General features: G+C 50.0%; 1 protein-coding gene across 2 annotated transcripts in view; it reads left to right on the plus strand.

Moving 5' to 3' along the window:
- The first annotated feature begins 3,088 nt into the window (after nucleotides 1-3,088).
- The window catches only part of LOC149339118 (uncharacterized), a 72,638-nt gene continuing 51,632 nt past the window's right edge, over nucleotides 3,089-24,094 (plus strand). For both annotated transcript variants that reach the window (XM_089547936.1, XM_089547937.1), the window contains exon 1: nucleotides 3,089-3,430. In XM_089547936.1, coding sequence (XP_089404062.1) covers nucleotides 3,409-3,430 — 22 coding nt within the window. In that variant the 5' untranslated portion in view covers nucleotides 3,089-3,408. The remainder of the gene's footprint in view (nucleotides 3,431-24,094) is intronic.

The following is a 24,094-nucleotide window of genomic DNA, read 5'->3' on the forward strand; positions in this document are numbered from 1 at the left end:
GGGCATGTAATGTGAAGGCAAGATAACCGATGGTCCTTAAGAGTTATGGATTGGATTCCAAGTGAAGGCAAGCATAGCAGGGGACGGCAGAAAGTTATGTGGGTGGGTGAGATTAGGAAGTTTGCGGGAATAGGGCGGTCACAGCTGGCACAGGACAGGGTTAATTAGAGATATATGAAGAGGACTTTGCCCTGCAGTGGCCGTAGTCAGGCTAATGATGATGATAGCTATTTAACAGTTGCCTCTGCCATACTTTCAACCCTGCACTAATTTTCGCTTTGTTTTGTGGTTTTTAGTAGCGGTTTATTACTAATATTGCAGGTGGTGCCTAACACGGGCAAATGCATATTGTTGTCAAGCTCTTGTAATTTGAATCAGTTGGAGAGGCATGCGTTTCCTTCACGCGTATTTAAGGGCTGTGCTGTGGTGTGCTGTTTTTGGCAGATCTTTCCACTAATACTGCTTGTAGGGGAGACCACTTGCATCAAAGGAATGCATTGCACAATGGGTGCTGATAGTCTGCTTGGTTTCAGCATTGGCTGTTGTAGCCTGCATGCATGGATGAAATTTGATTCCCCAAACGCACCAACATAGCCTGTAAAGTTTTGTATCATGGAACATGCCTCTGCCATGTACAGCTCTTACCTCTTTGGTTATGGGTCTTCTGTTGCTACCTTGCTTTTTAATCTCATCCACCCACCTAACCTTTTGCTGCTCCTGGCTATGCTTCCTTTCCTTTGGAATCCAGTCTGTCACCCTTATAGACAAGTGGTTGCCTTGCCTTCGCCTCACATGCCCCCGCCCAAGCCCGTTTCTCCCTCAGTTTGAACTAGGATGTCATTAACTACTGTTTGATTCCTGATACAATCTGCCCTCTTCTTGTCTCTTAACACCCACCATTTTCCTTTCCATAGCTTGCTGTGGTGTCCTCCAGTTTAACCTTTTTTGCCTCCACGTTTCTGCCCCATAGGGGAGCACCGGCAAGATACAGCTGTTATATACTTGCATGGATGAAATTCGATTCCCCAAATGCATCACCGTAGCCTGTACAGTTTCGTATCGTGGAACGTGCCTCTGCCATGTACAGCTCTTACGTTTTGGTTCTGGGTCTTCTGTAATGACCTTGCTGGTGTTCCAGGCAGCTAGCACGTGATAGGACATGAAAAAGGAATCACGTCCCAGTTGGCCCATAGAGGCGCCGTTCATTTGCTTTGGCAAGCATGAGCCCACTTTGGCACTGCACCATTTTCATTTCAGCCAAATGCACAACAGCTTATTTTTAGGCCAGCTGTGAGAGACATCAATGGCTGAACCACACCTACCGGGCCGCTTGTGATCTGTCCATAGTTTTGCCATGATAAGTTTAACCAGCTTTGCTGACTCATTTTCTGGGACCGTCGGTAAACTAGAAAATTGCATTGGGCAACTGACATGACAGGAAGCACGTTTTCTGGAGACACTTTTTCAGGTAAGGAGTGTTCGCACTGTTTACAGAGTCCACCTCTAGACATCTGGCACCGATTGTAACATCACTACATCTGGCCACTTTTTTACACAAAATAAATGTACTATAGAGATCGAAATATTACAGGGTGCAAGTTCTCAGAAGAATGTATATTGTAGCTCTGCCTTGCCACCCAGTGGCCTGGTATTGTTACCAGTGGATAGAGCATGCTCGTCCCCTCATGCCTTGAAACATTTCAGGCAAGCGGGTTACATGACGTTGACTGCACTGAAATAAATTTTTTTCTGCACACTCGCACCCCGTAAGCTTGATCGCGATAGTAAAATTGTAGCATAATCGCAAGATGGAAAGGCTGGGTTGCTTTCTACTGCAAGATCAGAAGCTGCCAAACCTCTCGGCTGCTTACCTTTAGCCACATGTAAATTCTATAATGGAAACCATGAAGTTGTGTGATCTCTCCTTTGTCAATAAATGCAGGGAGGCAAGTACTTTGGGCAGCACAATTTTTGTGCTTGCAAAGAAAAAGTGAGGCATGCTTGAGCAAAATCTGGTCTGCAGCCTTGCCTGAAAACCTTTCAATTCTTTTTGTTTAAGGACTTTTGCTAGCTTTTTTTTTCTTTTCTAACATCTAGCAGCAGGGTTGTGCTACATCAAAACCTTTCGCATATGCCACTTCTGTGTGGTTCTTAGTCGGTTTTATAGCTTTGCAGTAATTTGTCAGTTTACTTGAAGAATGAGAAAGGTGCCGGCAGCCATCTCAATTTGCACGGCGTGACGCCTTCCAGACAGCGAGCGGTGGAACGGAAACTGAGGCAAAATTGCAGAAAGGTACAGCGAAGGGAAATGCCTTGGGCAGTTTGTATTTGAGAGGTTGCGGTTTTTCAGAACCAACGTTTTTGTCGGCAAAACCTTGTGTCATGTGAATTTTCGGTGCCGTGCGGTTTTGGCCTTTTTTTTTAATATAAAATATATCCTGATCCGATTGGTTGCCGGAATACCCGGGTTCGAACCCGACCTCGGCGGCCACGTGCTTTGCGATGTCAGTGCACGTTAAAGATCCTCAGGTGGTCGAAATTATTCCGCAGACCTGCACTACTGCACCTCTTTCTCAGTTTCTTCATTCACTCCCTCCTTTGTCCCTTCCCTTACGGCGCAGTTAGCGGGTCCACTGAGATATGTGTGAGACATTTACTGCTTCATTTCTTTACCTATATCCTCCGGCTGCGTATTTAAACAGCCTCGGTGTTACGCGGTGGTTTAATTAATTCTGCTGCAAACAGGTTGTTCGTACGCGGTGTTGCATAGACATTTACAGTGGAATATCTGCTGAAGGTAGATTAAGCTACCGACGACCTGAAACCAGAAAATCGCACGCCATTGGATTGGCCCTCAGCATGCGTTGTGCAGCGCAATGAATCGGCTGCAAAAACGGCCTTTTCTCTGCCGCCATGCAAACCAAGAGCACGTTAGTCATGGTGGGCAGTAAATTTCAAAACGCTCAAATCAGGCCCGCCGAGCTCTGATTGGCTGCGGATGTCCTGGGGAATAATAGAGACCACGCTAGGGACTTGAGGTTTAACTAGGGAGAATCTTTACGAGAGTTGGCAACTCTGTGCTAGCCGATTTCTGGCTGGCTGTACCGTTGTACTCCTTGTACTACGTGTGTTGTCGGTGTTGCGATATGTCGTAGAAGTGCTGCAAGTCCGGCGTCTCCTTACCCGTACTGCTTCGTTGGTGCAGTGTGTGTGGTCTGTGCGCCGGTGCCGAACTGTGCAACGCGCTTGCATTGACATTGGCGTCTATATGATGCAACCCGCAGTTTTCCTCCGGGATTGCCAGCTTGGTGAAATCTGCACAGTGTGAAGTCTGCCGTCATCCTGAAACGGCACACCGTTGGCAGCCAGTAGACACAACTGATCGGCATTCGAGACCAGCCGGGAGACATGGAGAACTCCAATGTCGAAGGTAACGCAGACGCGCGGCTGCGCCTTGTTTCGCGCACCGCCGCACGGACCTGTCACACCCGCGATGACAGTACGTTGCGTGCGCTGCGCGGTCCGATCTCCGCATGCGGTACGAGAGTAGGTAGTTCGAGTAGCCGCTGTCTCCGTTTGTGCGGTTGCGGTTTGCGGTCTTGCGCCAAGCGGTCGTCAAGAACGTTTCCCACCAGCGTCCGATCGTGTCGCACAGCGTTGTTTAGAAAACAAAGTACAGGATCGATGATTGTTGCATATATCGTGTTCATATCTCAGGCTTATTTGCTGTGGTCTGGTGCTTCGCAGTGCATGGATGGAGTTCAAAAACAGCGCAGAAGACTGCCCCTCGACTTCGCGTAATTGGCGTCTGAGAAGCTCGAGCACTGCATTTTTGCTCAAGCGCCGTTTCGAAGACGGTCGATTTACATTTCACGCTGCAGTGAGGAAGGCGTGTCTCTCTCATCTCTCACGGCACGCTTGCTTCGACGTAACGCTGCGGTAGGGCGAGCTACGGCTGAGGAGTAAGTAGATCGGTTAACGTAGATGCTTCCTGTGATACTTGGGGTAGTCGATCATTAATATGCGTACATTTTCTGCAGTGGTTAATCAGCTGCCGCAAGGATGGCGCGCTTTTTTTTTTTTTTTCGTCGAAAAAGAGTTTCGGAGGCCGTAACGAAGACGTTCGCTGCATCCATCAGTTCACCGGTCACCCAACTGTCCGCTTTGCCGTTTAGGAGTCTCTACTTTGTTTTAAAAGTATGCTGGCGCAGTTGCGTGGTGGCACGAACACCGCCATCGACGGCGAAGATCTCGAGCGGCTGCTGATAGCATGCATGCCTCGGCATGAACCAGTTACACTTGTCCCGCCGCTAATGCCCTCGTAACTAAACTAGTGCGGCCTCAGACGGGCGTCGTCTGCTTGTTCTCTCAGTTCGTTCTTTTCCTAGCGAAGCGGCATTGCTTCAGGGGAACAAACCAGAATAGCAGCTCAGTGCAAATATTTTCACATAGCCGCCACGGAGCTAGCGCAAGTTTGCGGGTTTCAGGTCTAGAGCACTGTATTTCAGGGAAGCCGGCCGCTAGTTTTTAAAAGTAGCCTTTTTGAATTATGAAGACGGCTTCTGCGGCAGATTGAGACCAGTGTCGGCGGACATTAGAAAACAGGTGAAAAAGTTATCTAGTTAGCCGGATGACTAATATCTGACAATTAACTTAAATTTCTATCGCAGACTATCGCAGTTAGGCAACTGGCTACAATTAGAGGTTTCTAACCGGCCGTTAGTTATAGGTATATCAGTTTTTAGAATTTCAAAAACGCTATTACCCTCGAAACTGCGGCCCAACAAAGTTTCGCTACATCGCGCCAAAGTATCGCTTTCGAAAAGCATGCAGGCAAAGCGACCCCTCCAGTGCACTTAGCTAGTCGAAATAGCCACATTTTGTTGAGCCACAGCGCCGAGGGTAATCGCGTTTTCGAAATTTTAAAAACTGGCAAGGCTACTTCTAACGACCAGCTATAAATCTCTAATTGCAACCAGGTGTCTAATTACTGTCAATTACCAGAAATTAGTTAACCGCGCTAATTCACCAGTGTTCTGATGTCCGCGGGCACTGGTATTATCATGTCGCAGAAGCCAAACTTCTTAACTCAAAAAGTCTGTTTTTAAAAGTTAGTAGCCTGCTTCCCTGAAACGCCTGGTGTATTTAAAGTACTACAGTCCGACAAATATTGGCTTCCATTTCAGGACACTGAGAATTGCCGCAGGGACGGGCTGTGAGTGATAGGGGGACAGCTTATACAGGACTGGGGTGTGGTTTAAACGAGGGACTTTTATTTATCATTTGCAGCACTTTTATCGCGCCACGGAACGAAAAAAAAATGCTTGGGAGGCTCCTAGCGTGGTGATCCTCTATTGCATGTGTCTCCGTGGTGAGACGTCTGCCTATAATAAATAGTCTTTCGTCGTTCCAGACCGGCATACCGAGATGGCGTAAAAGCCAGTTTTGTCCGGTTTGCCCTGTGTTGGTAGAAGCCAGCCTTTCATTATGGGCTTGAGCAAATTGTCGCTCGGCACTCACTTCAAAACCAGTGCCGGAGGCATGGTTCCTCAAAAGACAAAATTAACTTGGCTGGGAGGGCAAGTAAACAGCCCACAGACAAATCCGACGACTTCCGAAGATCCGTAACTATGCATTGCTGGACGTACACCTGCGCATGTTACATTGATGATTATTGCATTTGCCACTGACGCTCTGGAGTAGTAGTAGTAGTAGTAGTATTAGTAGTAGTAGTAGTAGTAGTAGTAGTAGTAGTAGTAGTAGTAGTAGTAGTGGTGGTGGCGGCTTATCACAAAAAAAAAATACAAAGAGGAAGGAAGAGATGTTGCCACCAGCGGCAATTGCTAAGGGACAGAGCGCGAAAAGCGAGAAGTACGCAGAGGAGCGATAGCGAGAAAGGTTAAGAGATATATGTGCCCTATTTACAAAAGCACTGGAGTCCGTATCTTTCACTTTTATTTTTTACCTTGTCTTGACTGTGCCGCTCGGATAATCACATCATACCCCAAAGGTCGTGGCGCCGTCCTTGATGTTGAGTCTTTTCATTCACTGACTTTGAATGAAGGGACATCACTGATCCATCGTCCCTAGAGGGCGGAGCATGCGACACTGAAAATGCACGCGACGCGAGAGCTTACCGCAAACTTAAATTTCTGCGAGTGGACGCGCCTTTTTACTTTTAAAGAACAGTAAAAAGTGGGGAGCCATGCAAGTTTAAATTAATTACATCTCTGCGCAAACAGCACCGTTTTTTTATTTATTCATTTACTCCTCTGTAAACCGCACGTTTTCTTTTTTTTAGCTGATCGATGACGTAAGGACGAATTGCGTTGATTTGCCTCGATTGAATTATCGACCTTAGCAGTGAGTCGTACACACCCGCACCAACGAGCCATCAGCAAATCCTTGGAAGTAGACCTGGCGTGTTCTTGATCTGTCATTTTCTTTCAGGCACGCGCACGCTTTGTTCACCCCTTATTATTTTTTTTCTTCTGTTTCGTCTTTGACTTTCTCGCATTATATAGTCGCACGGCAGGCGAGCTTTCGTGACTCCCGTTCGGACGGCAGTGGCGGCGCATTTCGAACGACCAGGAACGAAGCTAGCCACCACCCTTTACCTGGAGAAATTAAAAAAAAATGAAAACGCCTCTTTACTGAGTCGTTAGAGCGCGCTATAAAGAACGTAATGGGCGGCCTGAATTAATCCGGTGTACTCCACTCTCTGCGACCTGCGCGGTAGATGCTTTGGGACGTAAAACCGGTGTCAGGTTGTGGTTCAAAACGCCCTTCGATTCCTTCCTTAATTCCGCCTCAAAACCGGAACCGTGGATGAAGCCCTGAACAGAACAAGCTCGTGAAAGATAAAACTCAGAAGAAACGCCGCGAGCGACGCGTTTCCGCTAGTGGGACACACACACTATATATATATATATATATATATATATATATATATATATATATATATATATATATCGTGACGGTCCGGAAACCAGGCGCAGGCAGGGAAGCAGCAGAAAAGCAGAGATGCAGCGGCGGCGACGTGTCTGGATTTTGTCCTCTTTGTCTTGTTTTCATAGCCTTTGCATACACTTCGCACACGGGTCTCGGTATACAATACTGCCTCGTTAATGTGGACACGTTGGTTTCTGAGCAAAAGTGTCCATGAAGCGAATCGTCCGCAAAAACGAATTATGAAGAAAACCAAAAATTAATATAAAAGAACGCTTTATGATTACAGACTGTTTCCCTGGGTAGCGGCGGGCAGCGAAGTGGAAATCAAGCAATCTTGGAAGCGTGTCGCCATTATCTTTAAAATCACGCAAATTTTTACACGTTTGGAGTTGGACCATGAGACGCGTGATGGCGCCTCTTGGCGTGATGAAGTATTACAGTACTCACTGGGTTGACAGCTGCTGAATGTGGTTTTAAACGTAGAAGGAATTTTTTTAGCAGTCGTTCATGCAATGCGGCTAATGATAAGGCACGTTGCTACTGTAATTCATGAAGCCGTACACAAGCAAAAAAGACTTTACTACGGCATCTGCACTTTCGCACTGCCTTTCGGATGGTGTTCTGCACTCAAAGTACCAAGGGCGGGAAAACTGGTAGAGTCACTCGGGATTTTGTTCTCATCGTTGTCCATATCAGCGGGACAAAAACACATGGGCCCCAATGGGCTCCGTTACATTTTCACCCTGTCCATTGTCGGGACTGCGAGTTTCCGTATTAACGAGGCGTTAATACATAGGAAATGTCTGGTCCCCAGGAAAGTCGTCCGTAATTCGAGTCGCGCATATTAACGGGGCCGTATTAACGGGGCATGACTGTACCATGGGAATTTCGACCAGTTATTGTTGCGTAATTTGTGCAAGCGTGTGCACCCGCGACCTGGTGCTTGGCTCTCCCAGTGGTTGAACACCACTTCGATAAGATCCATCGGCCAAATGATAATGATTAATATTTTATCCAATAAAGAGCTCTGCGCCGCCCCAAAGTGGGAGGGCCCCTTTGTACAGCGAGCTTTTTGCCGCGCCCGGTGAACCGGCTGTCTTTGGCCCTTTAGGTCCGAGTTCTCGGGCTGGTCAGTTCATTGGCGCCCGAAGTTCATACTGCGCGGAAACGGAAGCGAACAAGTGGGGAAAAAACACACGTATGCAAGCTTCCAACTTCGAAAGCCAGGCAACGGCCATTCATGGAATTAACCCTTATAAAAATGGTCTATAGACAGTCTATAGAATTCTTATAGACTCTGCTGCCTTCCTATAGATATTTCTTTTTGTCTACTCATAGTCCATAGACTGCCTGTAGACAAAAATCTACCAAGAGTGTATGGCCATAAATCTATAGATTGTCTATAGACTATCTATAGCGTTTGTATTGCCTATAGACTGTTCTCTAGGATCTGTCTATAAATAGTCTGTAGACATTTTAGACAGATGTCTATGGACAGTCTAAAAAATGTTTGTAAGGGAAGTTAACAGCAGTAAATTCCTAGTAAACTACTGTAAAACCCGACTTGTCTCTCATTCCGGCTTTAAGTTGACAGTCTTCACCGTCTTTGTCGCACTCCGGTGTACGCAGGCGATATTTGCCCCTCACCCCTAAACTCCACGTGAAAGACATCGCGTGGCCTGTAACTGTCTAAAACTGTCAATACACTGTCTAAAACTTTTTTTTGTAAGGGCTATCCAGCGGAATACAGTTCCCTCTGTAATATCTGCAATCACTCTCTAAATCAAACCAAATCACATGATATTTGAGTGCCCAGAGGACCAACCCCTTCTGAGCCTCCAAATCTGAAACCAAAGTCAGTGGGAGACTGCGTTGCGCAGCTCTCAGCCGGAGGCTAGTGAGTTGGGCCCTGGAGGTCGCCTTGAAGCATGAACTTCCAAGCCTTCTAGCGCAGTCGAGAGGGCCCACGCGCCTGTCCAAACCCCTAACCCCTCCCCTCTTCGTCATATGATTAATAAAATTTGTTCCTCCTCCTCCTCCTTTCGGTCACGAACTGCAGCAGCAGCCGTGTGCAGTGAGCCCAGTATCGCAATTCTTTTGTTCGATCCGCGTGAGCTTGCGAGTCAGTGGGGCATGCAGCGTTAGCAGCGTGGCGGGGGAGTCGGATATTGCTCTCTTTCTTTCGGCGCGCTCTTAGAACGGGGCGCCATTGTTCCTGCGCACACCGGACGTGCTGCTGCTGCTGCCTCGAGGCGACGGCGTCGACGTCCTCGCGCCAATCAGCGTCCCTTTGTGGCTGCTGACTCAGTGGGTTCCAAACGAACCGCGCGCCTAGCGTCGTAGTTTCTCGCTCAGACCTGCGGCAAACAAGGTTGTTCAGGCCAGCGCGCCTGGTTCAGGGTTACGCGTGCCGATTGCCGCGCGGCGCTGAGCTGTGACTTCCACTGAAAAGTAAGAGTGAGTTGATCAGGGAGCGGACTTTTGAGTGGTGATATCCGTGCCACACGCGCACAAGAAATGGCAGTAAATGCTTAAGGCCTTAAGTTTTTTAATGTCGTTCTTTTCAGAGTTGGTGCTACACGTCCACAATTAATGCTGTTATCGAAAGTGACGATGACGATAACGCTTGTAAGGTAGTCAAAAGTTTCATCTGGAATATAAACATTGCTAATAAGCACAGTATATCGGGGATGTTGTTCAAATGTAATGTAATAACGCTTTTCCAGAAAATGCGGCTGTTCCTGCTTTACAAGTCGAAAAAGTAGCCATAAACTTGCATGTCAGCACATAAGTCGAGAGTTCCTGTCAATAAGGCTGGTTAAAATGGCGCTCTTCGCATCGAAAATGCGGTATAGTTGCCTCATCTGACTGAAAGTTAAGAATTAACTATTTCATACTGGCTAGGAAGTTGTCACTAACAAAGCTGCATGCTTTTCTACGAATGGGAGCGAGAGTGCGCATTGCACGAGCGAATGACTTGTGGCGAACTCAAGTAGGTCGCGAATGGCAGTAAGGCTAATGCCATTAAATTTATGCGTGTGGCACCGCACGAATGCCATTAAAACTTAAGGCACTAAGCACTTAATGGCATTAAATCTGTCCGTGTGGCAAGATGTCGCGCTCCTATATCCTTGCAAAGTAGTAACCTGCGTGCTACTTTCGATGCTGTAGTGCTGGTATTACCCCTGAGAGTTGTGCTCTCAAGTTGGACCTGCTTCCATTTGATCGAACGAGCCGCGCAGTCAGCCTCCACGGCTGTGCCCAAAAATTCACACGGACACCTAGTTGCAGTATGTGTTACCAATTCGATAGCATATTAGAATCGAGTGGTGCCTTTCGAGTTTTGTGTCATTCTTTCATGGTTCTGTGTGCGGACCTACGTCTGTGGGAACACAACCAGACATCTCTCCGGGTGGTATGTGTCCCCGAAGGTGTCTAGGGGTGGCGACACGGACGCAGTGGAGATGCATCCAGACGTGTATTTGTCACTTCCGGTGTGGTGACGTCACTCTTCCCTGCAGCCAATCAGTTAATTTTACGATCGACGTTACACTTGGAAAACGCATTGGAAAACGCATATGTTTGGAAAACGCATTGCCAAACGTGGCCAGACGGTCGAAACCATGCATGCGACATGCACGCCGCGCAAACGGAAACTATACTGGACGCGGCACCTGGGCCCGCAGCGGGTTGCGTGCATTGAGAAGGTTGGGGAACGGGGGAACTACTGTGAACTTGGCAGCCATCAAGTCGCAGCATGGCGCAGCGATAGAGCACAATAGCAGCGGGCCTCACTTGTAGCGCTCTGCGCCACATCATTCAGCGGGCAGCATATACTCGAATTTCAGCGAATTTTGTCGCTCGGAAGCCGATAGTCATGCACAGTAATTTCGGTTTGCCGCGTCGAATGGGTACGTAAGTGTTAAGCGCTGTTACAAATCGATATCCTCAGCGGGAAGTGGCCAGTGGAGTTTGCTTGTGGATCGTCCTTTCGTAAGGATATTTACATTTTACTTTGCAACTACATGGAGACGGCTACAAACAAACTCATACCCCAGCCGCTACATATACAGCAAGATTTGGCCTACGCAATACACTCCAGAATGCGTGTGGTGCGGAGAGATAGCCACCCTCTACCACTCTACATGGGGCTGTCGGGCGAGCCCGATAGAGACCAAAATAGCAAACCCGCCAGTCGAGCAGTGGGAGGAGCTTCTGTCCAGCTCCGACCCGCAAGATCAGCTTGCGCTGGTTGAGCGGGCCGAGGAGGCAGCAAGAACCAATGGGATCCTGTACATAGGAACACCAACTGCTGCTCAAGACCCCAACCCATATACCCCGTCCCATTTTGCGGAATAAAGTTTTATACTACTACTACTTTGCAAAAACGACCTATCAGATACATTGGCTTTTATGGGAACTTCCGAGGGGAATAGCCATTTCTTAGTCGTATATGTTATTTCGTTATCAGCCGTGTATAGTTATGGCCATGGTTTGACTGTATATGGGCACGGTGCGCGCACAGCTTTGGAAATGGGGCATGATGGGTTCGATAGCAGCGATCCAGTTGAGAGGTTGTGCCTTCGTGCGTGACCCGTGTCGCCTTCGAAATTGTGGGTATACATACAAACTCCGCCGTGTCACCCAGCCAGATGTTCGTGCATGTTTGCAGTTACCGCTGTGCCTGTTCGAACGGTGCACAGGTACAATATTTTAAGGCTCCCGTGAGAAGGTAGGAGAAGTGTCCAGAACGGAGCGCTCACCAGCACCTCAAGACGGATGGAAAATAGCCGCGCCATTGAAAAGGGGGGTCGTGAAACGCTGTTCTATGCGCTTTCCCCGTCGTTTCTTTCGATCGCGTGCAGCTTCTCTTTCTTGGAGACAGGCATTATCCGGTTTCGTACGTGTGCAGGAAAAAAACCGACATGACGGGGAACACAGTTTGCATCAAAAAACGAGATTTGTGGTCATTTCTGCATTGAAGTTTGGGAATCGTCTGTAGTGGATATTATTCGTCAGGAGGAAAACTGCGGAAGAAGAAAAAATATAAAAGGATTTATTTCTCGCTTATGGTTGAATGCTCAGAGCGCTTTCCTTTTCACATTGTCGCTATACCAGTACAGGAGTAGCAGACGGGGAAGAAAAAGGTTGTGGAGCTGTGGAGCGTATCGTCGCCAAACCAAGTTAAGAAGACGAAACGCGTTGACGCCGATAATTGCGCCAGTTACTCGGGGCATTGCGTCTGGCCTGCTCCGGTAGCCCCGGGCAGTGCCAGGAGGAAAGGGGAAGTTGGTGAGACAAAAGTGCAGTCAACGAGGTCCGCTGTCTCGAAGCTCCTTTTCTAATGGCGCGTATGCCTGCCTGCTGCGCATACAGCGTCCGAGTAATTGTGTGCAGCGTCCGGGTAATTGTGTGCAGTGCTGCGAATAAGGCGCCGTATTGCAGCTGTTGCACAGCAATCGACTCCGCTTACGCTGCAAACCGATCGTTTTTTAAATGCCGGTCAAGCTGCGTGACGCGCTTGTCGTATGGCGCGTATATTTGTGCGAGCTGCAGTGCATGTATTTGCGAATCTCCACGGGTGGTGACTGTGCGTATATGTACAGTCGGGGACAAAAGTCTCCGGACCACGCGTTCCTCTAACGAAGCCGATAGCTCTGCTGTTAGTCGGCGGCTGGTGACCGCACTTGTGGAGGTAAAAGTTAAATTTTTGTTCTTTTATCTCCACAAGTGCGGTCTCCAGCCGCTGTCTGATAGTAGAGCTATAAGCTTCGTTTGAGGAACACGTGGTCCGGAGACTTTTGTCCCCGACTGTACAGGATGCTTCACGTCATAGTTCACACACTTTTTAAATATAGTTTTTTTGAGTTAGAAGAGCAATTTTTTCGGCATGGCATTGTCAGTGCCGTAGTACCATCAGAATAACAGCTGAGGCATGCTATAACTGGCAAGCTGGTCAACTAAAATTTAATAGTTAACTTTTTAACTATTACTGTTAGGCTCCTTAATTACTGAGAGGCGTGTAGCTCACCGTAAGCAATATTCGTATCAATTTTTAGAATTTCTAAAACGCGGTTACCTTCGACGCTGTGGCCCAACAAATTTTGGTTATTTCGACGAGTTAGTGGACTGGAGAGGTTGCTTTGCCTGCAAGTTTCTCGAAAGCGCATGCATTTTGGCGCGTTGTGGCCAGAATTTGTTGGACCACAAAGCCTAGGGTAACCGCGTTTTAGAAATTCCATAAACTTATATGGATATTACTTGCAGTGGTCTACACGCCACTCAGCAGTTAAGGAGCCTGACAGTAATAGTTAAAATTTAACTATTCAATATTCATTAACCAGCCTGCTAGCTAGCCCGGCTTAGCTGTGTTCTGATGTACTACATCGCTGAGAATGCTATGCCGCAAAAACCGCTCTTCAAACTCAAAAAGCCTATTTTTAAAAACTGTAAAGTCTCAGCAGGTGAAACACCGCGTATGCGCTTGCTTCATTGATTGGCCGATGAGGCCCGTCAGCTGCACTGCGCGCGGGGAGAGGGATGTTAAGATGGTTAGGGTAAGTCAACCATAAATAAGGCATTATATAGCCGGTAGCGGTATACGTCCACCCGCGAGATGCAGCTGCTGTTCCCGCAGCTTTATGGCGATCGAAATCGGAACTGTTGATCGATACTCGGCCTGCTGTGGTCTGTCTCGCGAGCGAGCTGAGATAAGGAACGCGGCGGACTCGAGGGTCTTGCCAGATAGCGCGCACGCAGGCCATTCCACGTCTTCGCGGAAAAAAAGGGTCGCGACCAGCGTCGTCGAGTGCGCGATATCGTCCCGCTCGAAGCGTGCGCGCGTTGCTGACAATCGTCGTTCCTCTCTACGCAAGGCTTGCAAAAAAGAACGGAGGTGGATCGTTGCGTGCGGGCGAGTTGTTCCAACTGCGACAAAGTCGGGTCAAGTTAGCGGTGCAGGAGTTTTCGAGCTATTCTAAGACGAGCGCGCTGCTGCTGCTTCCGGTTTTCACGCGTGGTGTGGCGCGGCGCCAAACTGTGGGCTTCGAGTGATGGGGAGATGGAGTATAGTATACTGTCCCTGCGGCGAGAAATGGATGACGCCACTAAGATTTCTGGCTCTAGGCCGTTGAGGACGGGCGACATTAAACGTTCTGTGCGACAGGAGTCGTACCCACTGTCATCGAGTGTACACGATTACGTCATTGTGTTGTTGTTGTTGACCTCACACGGAAAGTGGCCCAGGAACGTGGCGGTGGTGGAATGGCGCTCAAAACGGGATAGCCGAGGATGCAGAAAGCCAAACTATGCGATGTGAAAGAAGCGAGTGGTCAGTGGACTTTGAGGTGCATTGAATGAGAAGTTCTCTCACCCTCCTTCAAAATATTTTCTCCCACGGCTTAAGAAGAGACGGCTGTGGAAGGGAAGGGCGAATCGTAATTTCGCGACGCTCTCGTCGCCTCTACCTCCGTCTTACTGATCGCAGAATAATCGTCTTTCGGCGCGCTGCGGCCTCGGAATTAGCTCCATGCAAGGGCTGGCGGTGCCTGTGTCATCGGTGGAGGACCAACGGTCGTGTGCTCATGGAATATCGTGGGGGAGGCGACGGCCGGAACTGCGAGCGAGCTATTAGTTTTCCGGGAGTCACGTGCCATGACGTCACTTCCTTGGGCTGACGCCGTCGTACACGTGAGCTTAGCCTAATTATGTGGTGAAGGGGGCGCTCTCATGGGGGAGGGAGCAGGAGAGGCGCAGTACGGTCATCCCCGTCGCTTCTTCTGCGCATTTGCAAAACAGAGGGACAGAACACGGGATGCAGTGTTCTAGAAGGCCTAAGCGCTCACCAACTAGGCCTAGTCGACACTTGTTTAGACAAGGCTATAGTGTCACGCCAAGTGGCCGGTGATGTGCCGGTTTTGGGAGAGGAAGGCGGTCTCTTGACTGGCTGACAGTGAGCAGCGATGCCGGTACTTCAAGCTTCTATACGCTGCCCCCGCTTGGCCATCGGGAAAAGTTCCCCTAGAATTGAAGTTAGCGGGCAGGAATGGGGAGAAATGACGGCCTCGTTGAACCTCTTATACGCGTTAAGAAACAAAGAAGAAAGCAGGGGTAAAAAATAACGTGGGTTTGGATTTAGAACCGGAAGTTAAGGAAAAGACGCGCCTCCGGCTGCAACCGAATTTGAAGGAGATTTCATGGTTGACATATATGGTCTCGCTCCGCGTCACCGCAGCCGCAGCGGGAGGTTCGCAGCGGGCAGATTTGTCTCCCCCCTCGTTCGGCGGCGTTCATTCCGCCCCATTGCCGTGACGGCGATCCCGACAGCACGCTCTGATCGGCGTCGCGCCTCCGGTCCAGCTCCCGCGCCATCAGTCATCGGTTGTCGCGTGGCCCCCTCTCCCTTTCGAGGCGTGCTTCCGTGCAGGCGCTAATGCAGCGCGCTGGGGTATGAGAGGAAAAGAGGGGCATAAAGCGCGGCCGATTGCTAAGGCGGCGACGGGGTGAAGCAGCGACGAATCACGTCATCGCACCGTGAGCCTTGCACCCCTCAAAGTACAACAAGATTCTCGACACCAGAGCTGCTATGCAGGAATACGGCTTCCGAGACCATCGCGACGCACGCCTAATACCACGTAGTCTCGGAGGCCGTGCGTAATGCGTTCGTGGCTATGGGGGGGCCGGTGCTGCACCGAACAGACGCAGCAGTCTGGGGACCTAGGAGGCGGATGGAGAGACAGGGCCCGCGCCCCGTTACTTTCCCTGCTGTCCGCACGCATTCCGTGCCCATGTGTCCCGCATGATCTTCACGCTTCGCGCAGACTCGGCGACGCCGCAATCCGTCACAGTCGGTTGCGACAGCTTTTTTTCGGCCGTCATGTTATTGATCTATTAGTGCGAAGCCACGATTTCGATGGGTAAACCCCGAGAAAGATCTTGCGGTGTTCGTGGGTTTGTGCCAAGTGAAATGAATAAGTAAAAAGAAATCGAATAAATATCCGCGACTGGTATTCGAATCCGCGGTGGCCCGAACAGGTCAGCTTCGCAGGCCGCTGCGCGAGAGCACTAGGCCACCTTCGCTTTTTTTTTTTGTTTTCAATATGGTAATTATTACAATGATGCGCATGTTTTCTGTACAGCCTTTGTCAAAAGTTTAGAGCCCAGGGGGTTTGCTTATAAGCACTATTGTGGCGCTCCTGTAGCACTCGTGGAAGTCCTACGCATCGGAGGGAGCAGGACCAAAAATCTTCTTACCTTCGGGAGATTTGGGACGCTGAGGACGCATTACGAGCAAAGCAATGTGGCCCAGAAGCAGACCCCCTGGGCTCTAAACTTTTGACAGAGGCTGTACATGAGTTATATATACAAACATTAAGAAAACAGTGGCACATCAACACACACAAGTTACGAAGCACGAGACAAGAGTTAATTCGGAGCACATAGCTAATACATCATAACTCGACACGTCCTAGCAACAAAGAACTAGAAAAAAAAGGCAGTGAACAACACAGCGCTAAGAGTGAGTGCCACTCCGGTTAGCACGCCTCGTGTTAACCTGCAACACACTCTCGCGCTGTACATTGCACATTGTCTTTTTGATTCACTAACACTACTATCAAGATAATATTCGCGCCTTGAGCTAAGTGACGGTAGTGAGAGAGAGTTATGCGCCTCATGCGTTGGCTTAGACAACGTTTTTCCATGCAGAAACACGGCACTAGAGCAATACGCGTTGGCATAGACAACATAGCTGCAGAAACGCAGCACTGGGAGCATAGGCCGCCTGCGTACATAAATAAAAAAGCTGCCGTCGCAGGTGCCCGTTATGCTGTGAAGGTGCCGACATTTGCGTATATCACCCCCCCCCCCCCCCCCCATCGGGTTGTGATATACACGGGTCGTCACGGGGTCACGTGACATCTTTCGACCAATGGGGCAGGTTGTGAAATCACTAAGCCACCTGTCCTCTCTCCAGCAGTCAGTGAATTTCGTGACACCGGACGTCGGTGGAGTTTTTTGGTGTGACGACAATTCTAATGCATTAGAAACATTGTGTCATAAGTCAACAGGGTGCATGTGACGAGCTTCGAATGCATGGCGCAAATAAATCCACAGCCCGCTTCCTCCAATCGGAGCTCGCCGTTCCTGTGCGAAAAAAAAGTGCGTATACCAGAGAGGCCCGTTCGGGGAAACTCTCCATTCGAGCGACGTTTTCAGAGGATATGCGCCAAACGCGGCCTTGATGCACTGCTATGTATATTAAATGACGCAGACACTGCGTACGCGCAGTTCTTTACTTTTATTTATTTATTTGTGCTGGCAACAGCTTGGTGCACATTTGCGACGCATATATAGGACACCGGTGTGAGTCACCTTGTGAATGCCACGCCTTGCGGCGCACCATATATATGCTTTCCGCTAAAGCTGCAAGGGCCGTCGCGTTGCGTGGGGCTGTAGTGCGTGGCAAGAGGCAATATGGTTGATTGGAATATATATTTAGTAATGAGGGGAGTGACGCGGGGATGGTAATTTCCTGCAGCGCGCGCGCCCGTTACAGGCCAATTAACTGCACCAGGGTCACTCATTGTGGTAAGGTGGAAAGTTGGGCGAGTTGAATCTTATTCATGATGAAGTTTGCACCTTTTATGTACCTTTTGCACCCTCAGCACTCTTCAGATGTATCGCCCTCTAAGGTTTTAACTTGACGATATCATGTATGTTTCTATTTGATTTACTTCACGAGAAGGGTATATATGTCATGTGTTCTTTCATTAAAGTTTTAGTTGCGAAAAAGCTCTCGTGTTGTGTCTTCTCTCCTACTTTAGTCCTCGTTTTTGGCGCTAACTTCATCATGTCACTCATTGTGGCCCCCTTACAAAAGGGCCGCGGGAGGGGTGGATGGGGGTGTTGGAAATGGGGGCCACAAGCCCACCGCGGGAACCAGTGTTAAAGATGGGGCTGCTATCCCACCGCTGGAACCAGAGTTGAAGACGGAGGGGTCCTGGAGATGACTAACTCGTTTAGCCTCACAGGTACCGGCTCCGAATGACGATGTCGGACTGCGCTATCGAGGAAAACTGTACAAAAGGGTTTATTCTACATATTTACAGATGAGATCGAATCGAATGCGAATGCAATATCGAATGCTCCGATCACAAACAACGTCCCGTTAAATACGGTTTGCGTTCCCCAAATCCCTGACTAGGGAACTTAGGTCGAATAACGTTGTCCAATCGGAAGGGCCATTGATGACGCTGGCGGTACCACCCCCGGCACGGGGCGGTGCTGAAGCTCTCTCGCTCTCTCACAGCTTGGGGGATGAGAAGGGGAAGACAGTCATCAAACACAGATGCGTCACCTTGACCACTGCCGCAAGTGTTCTGTGCGTTGCCTCCGTGGGAAAGCAGAATCCCGCAGTCTCCTCGCAGGTGGTTGAACCTTCTCGAACTCCCCCGCCGGATGGCCGAAGCACGAGACCCCTTCGACACAGCGTCTTTCAATTAGCAGCCTCGCTCCGCGTGACCTTGCGTAGCATCATCCCGTTCGGTGACCCGAAGGTCGACTCGGCCAACGTATACCGGTGCTTCTGCCGTGCTGCTGCCGTCGCAAGCTCCTCGCCGCAGCTTTGCCTAACGACGACACTCGTCTGACAGTAATTTCTCCCAGGCCGGTGGGAGACAGCCTCCTTCGATCGGTTCGGAGGTTCGGTGATTTGGAGTGCAACAGCCCCGGCCGTCGTCGTCTATGCTTCTGCCGCCGGCGCCAGGCCTCGTCATATCCCTTGCTTTGCGATGAGTCACACCCGGCTCCAGGACCACGTTGTCCACTCTTAACAGCTCGTCCGCGGCCCGAAAAATCTCGAATGGCCAGCGTTCACGACCGCTGGGCAGGAAGAGATGAGGCCGGAGTCGGGTGGAAGGGCCGGTTTCCAGAAATGGCATCCAAGCTCGAACATTCAACAAAGAATGGCATCAGTGGACTGTTCCACGAGACAGGGCACTGACCCACAAGCAAGCGCTCGGAATTTGCCAAAGACCCACCAGGCTTCCCACAATGACAATAAAGGTTTACTAAAACTTGACTGAATTTTGGCGTAATTTTGGTGCCGAGAAAGCGCAAAATATCCCCTTTGAAATCGCCAAAGACGGACTGCGTGGACCAAGGTTAAAATCAAAAACCCACACACAGTAAGTGGTCCTACCAAGTACTCCTGTCTACAACAATCGGCTGAATCCATCAGCATTTCCGTGCGGTTTTCCGTTCCTGAAACGCATCGAGAAATTGTTTTTGGAGAGCAGGACTCCGTCTAAGCAAGCGACCATTTTTGGGGGGACAAAACTGTCATAATCATGTTTGAGACGATGGTCAGTCTCAAATATGAACTTTGCGCCGTTCAAGTAACTCTGGTAACCCGACAACATCTGTGCCGCCTAAACCAAACGCGCGCTCTTTGCCTAAAACGCTGAACGCTTCTTCTCTACAAGTCAGCCTGCGGCTGACGTACAGAACCGGGTGCTCTTCGTGGTCGTCGCCAATGTGACTTAAAATAGCACCTAGTCCTCCATTACTGGCGTCACACTGAACTTAACTCTTCACCATAGTAAGTGGTCCGAAGCAAAGGTCTGGACACGAGCGCTTCCCCCAGACGAGTTTTCTCTTCGGTCATTTCAGTGTATGTCAGTGAGGTTCCCTTTCGTAAGGTGTCAGACAAGGGATCAACGCTCCGTCTACGCGACGCTAAGCGTAGTTCTACTCGAGCTGCACTCCTGTGAGTGCCCTTATCTCTTGGTAGCATGGGAAATCGACACCTATGATTTCTAACTCAGTGACACCATAGCCTTTGTCTCAGGTAAGGAAAAAAACAGTAACCTCCGATCAACTCTTTTTAACTCACAAAGTAGCCTTTCCCTTCCTGATTTCATAAACACACACAGAAAAAAAAGAGGAATAAAAAAAAACGAAACAGCTACTTCGAGTCGCCACGCGGGGGGGAAAGCTGACTCCCCGCCGCCGAGTTGAAAGGATTAGTCTTTCAGACGTGCCCGCCGGGGTCGCGCTTTGACTGATTGTACTGCGGTCAACTCGTGACAAAAGGCTGCAGAAAAAAACGATCCCCGACTCTCTCTGTCGTTTCCGCGCCCCCTCGAGGCTCTCCGAAAACCTTGGTCGCGCCTACAATGTCGATAACCGACTCTGGCTCTGGACAACGAGCAGTGACCAGCGCGAGAAGTTGCCTCTTTCTCTCGCCCCAAGCAGGAAGCTCGGCTACTCATTCGCCATGCGCGCTTCTTAGAATGCGGGGCCAAAAGTGAAGGACGATTCCTTCCCAAGTGCGCCCGCCGAACACGCCTGCATGTGTCGTCTCGGTTGTTCGACGCCTGCGTTCGCATGCGCTGAGTACCGCGCAACCTTGCGCCTTCTGATCTCTTGGGCCGCTTTGCCTTTTTCCTAACTGGCTGTTTGTCCGGACGGCGCGGTCTATTCTTTCTGACAGGCCGATGCCCTTTGAAGCACCTCGCGCCTGTTCTGGTCGGAAAACGCATACTTCCTTTTCCGTTGCCTCAGTCAGCCTTCGAACGAGCTGCACGTGTCGCGAGATCATTAACTGCAGCTACAAGTTTACGAGGCGCAACGTGGGAAGGCTTCGCCTTTCCTTCCACCGCATTTCTTTCTTTCGCACCTGTCCGCGCAACCGAATTTAGGGCTTTGAATTTGATCCGCTTTCTCTTGGTTCTTGCCCTTTTCCTTTTTCTGCGCCTAGACTGTGCCGCGTGCGTCTCCTGATCGCAACTAGCTCTCTCTAGTTTCTCAGTCGCACTTTGGAAAATTTTCTCAAATTCCAAACTGGCCTCTGTGCCTTCGCAGCAGAGTGCCAGCTCCACGCAGCTGACAGACGGACATGAAACCGCCCCTGAGATCCCTAGCTCATTCCCTCGGGAGTTGTCCTCTCCAGCTTGCCTGTCGCTCTGCGCGCCATTCTCTGCATTGCTGCGCTCAGCTACAACTGAGCCCGCCTGGCTGTCGCTCTGTGCGTCATGCTCTACATCGCAGTGCTGAGCCACTACTGAGCCCGCTTGCCTGTCGCTCTGTGCGTCTTTGTCTACATCGCAGTGCTCAGCTACAACTGAGCCCGCCTGGCTGTCGCTCTGCGCGCCATTCTCTACTCTGCAGTGCTCAGCTACAACTGAGCCCGCCTGGCTGTCGCTCTGCGCGCCATTCTCTGCACTGCAGTGCTCAGCTACAACTGAGCCCGCCTGGCTCTTATGGCTATCTTTTTCCTCGGCAGCCTCGCACTCTTCTTGTGCCAGTATTACCAAGGTAGCCTCTCCGGAGCCTTTGTCACTGAAGCCACTGTGACATCCCAACTCGCTCTTACCGCGGTTGTTACTCTCAAAAGGGGTTTCCGCTGTTTCTACCTCGAAACCTTTTCCGATATTAAAAACTCCCTTTTCGCGGTCCTGCCGGTTTGACGCCTGTATCGATTCTACTGAAAGTGTCGCGCTCGCAACTGTCCCGACAAAGTTGTCCGTTGCCACTCCTACCTCACCTGGAGGAGAATCCTCGCACTCGTGTCGTTGAGACGCTATCTCGGAATGCTCTTTCTTAGCATTACGTCCAACTACACTGGACACGGTCTCGGATTCTGCGGCATTCCTTGGACTACCGCACCGGTTGAACGCGTTCTCTGCCACTTCCCTCGTGGTGTCGCGATTTACCAACGCGGCTACGGTCACAGACTTTTCGGGTCTTATCTGCGGACCTATTTCATAAGCATCGCTTGCTCTTTCAGGACTTCCGGCTCTCACACTACCGCCCTTTCTTCGTATTTCGTTTTGAAGTTCTAATATCTTTAGTTTCCTTGTTTCAATTTCAACCTTCCACTGTTGCCGTTGCCGTTCCTTCTCTTTTTCCCACTCTTGATCAGCTTCCTCTTTACGCGCTTTTTCCTCTGTGCGCGCTTTTTCTTTACGGGCTTTTTCCTTCTGTATCAAGTTCCACGTATCTACCAGCAACTGATCGTTATGCTTGACTTGTTTAAGAATGAATTCGCCCAATTCAATTTTGGTTAGTTTGCTAGGCACTTCAACCGACAGTTCCTCGCATATCAACAGCAAGTCCGACTTGTACAATCTCATGAGGTCCATGACAACGCTTTCTCCGCTTTGGCTCTGCTAACTCCACAATGCCTTGAGAATAACCCCTCTCAAACGACAAAGCCCTGATTCCCAGTCAAGATTATTCTCTGAATCTTAAAGCCTGGCGAATCCCATAGCAAAAGCCAAAACGCTCACCCGTGGAGAAAGTACGATGTCGCACGGTCCATCCCACCTGCTGCCAACCAGTGTTGGAAACGGGGCCTCACAACCCACCGCTGGAACCAGTGTTAGGTACCGGCTCCGAAAGACGTTGACGGACTGCGCTATCGAGGAAAACTGTACAAAAGGGTTTATTCTACATATTTACAGATGAGAATCGAATCGAATGCGAATGCAATATCGAATGCTCCGATCACAAACAACGTCCCGTTAAATACGGTTTGCGTTCCCCAAATCCCTGACTAGGGAACTTAGGTCGAATAACGTTGTCCAATCGGAAGGGCCATTGATGACGCTGGCGGTACCACCCCCGGCACGGGGCGGTGCTGAAGCTCTCTCGCTCTCTCACAGCTTGGGGGATGAGAAGGGGAAGACAGTCATCAAACACAGATGCGTCACCTTGACCACTGCCGCAAGTGTTCTGTGCGTTGCCTCCGTGGGAAAGCAGAATCCCGCAGTCTCCTCGCAGGTGGTTGAACCTTCTCGAACTCCCCCGCCGGATGGCCGAAGCACGAGACCCCTTCGACACAGCGTCTTTCAATTAGCAGCCTCGCTCCGCGTGACCTTGCGTAGCATCATCCCGTTCGGTGACCCGAAGGTCGACTCGGCCAACGTATACCGGTGCTTCTGCCGTGCTGCTGCCGTCGCAAGCTCCTCGCCGCAGCTTTGCCTAACGACGACACTCGTCTGACAGTAATTTCTCCCAGGCCGGTGGGAGACAGCCTCCTTCGATCGGTTCGGAGGTTCGGTGATTTGGAGTGCAACAGCCCCGGCCGTCGTCGTCTATGCTTCTGCCGCCGGCGCCAGGCCTCGTCATATCCCTTGCTTTGCGATGAGTCACACCCGGCTCCAGGACCACGTTGTCCACTCTTAACAGGGGTCAAGTTTCGCCGACGAAGTGGGCTTCTTTTGGTGCCGTTTGGGTGTATCCAATCCTTGAGGACTTGGACGTATGCGGTGATCTGTATATATCTTTGTTAGCCCATTTTTCGGATATATGCACTTCATCGATCATTTCATACGTTACGTCATTACTCGCCGATGCACCATCATACTCATTTAATGGCCGCATTTCGTCTTTTCCCCATTTTATTTCTTTTATTTTACATTTTCTGCGCCGCTTTTTGTCTCCCAAATTCCCTTCTCCATGCAGAGTAGCATGCCAGTGATTTTTAAACGCCCGCCGCGGTGGCTCAGTGGTTACGGCGCTCGGCTGCTGGCCCGAAAGACGCGGGTTCGATCCCGGCCTTGGCGACCGAGTTTCGATGGAGGTGAAATTCTAGAGGCCCCTGTACTGTGTGACGTCAGTGCACTTTAAAGAACTTCAGGTGGTCGTAATTTCCGGAGCCCTTCATTACGGCGTCCCTCATAGCCTGAGCCTGGGACGTTAAACCCCAATAAACCAACCTAAACCATTTTTAAACGCCGGCTAAATAATCTGTTTTTCATTAAAGGGTTTGTCTCTCTCTCTCTCTCTCTGTCGGGTAAAGCATCAGTTTGTGTCGTATCTGCTGACTTCTAGAGTCGGACAGTGTGCGGCCGGAAGTCGGTAATTTTAGTCGACACTACTTGCAAAGCACCACGTATACACGAAACGGCTGTGCAGCGTGGTTTTGTGTTTCTCATCGCGTTACAGTCTTCCGACGTCTTCTGTTAGGAGCAGTCCATGCAGAGCGGCCGTTTTGCGAGGAGGACTTGGACGCTGGAAATGGAATGCATTGTTCACGTTCGTACACGCGCGTCTGGTAAGACAAGGACCGAAAGTTAGCTGAAAACAGCGGCCTCCGGACCACAGCTAACAGTAAAGGGATTTGCACACGCGAAAGGAG

This window comes from Amblyomma mixtum, chromosome 6 (genome assembly GCF_055824585.1).
Source record: "Amblyomma mixtum isolate Tamu chromosome 6, ASM5582458v1, whole genome shotgun sequence".
NCBI lineage: Eukaryota > Metazoa > Arthropoda > Arachnida > Ixodida > Ixodidae > Amblyomma > Amblyomma mixtum.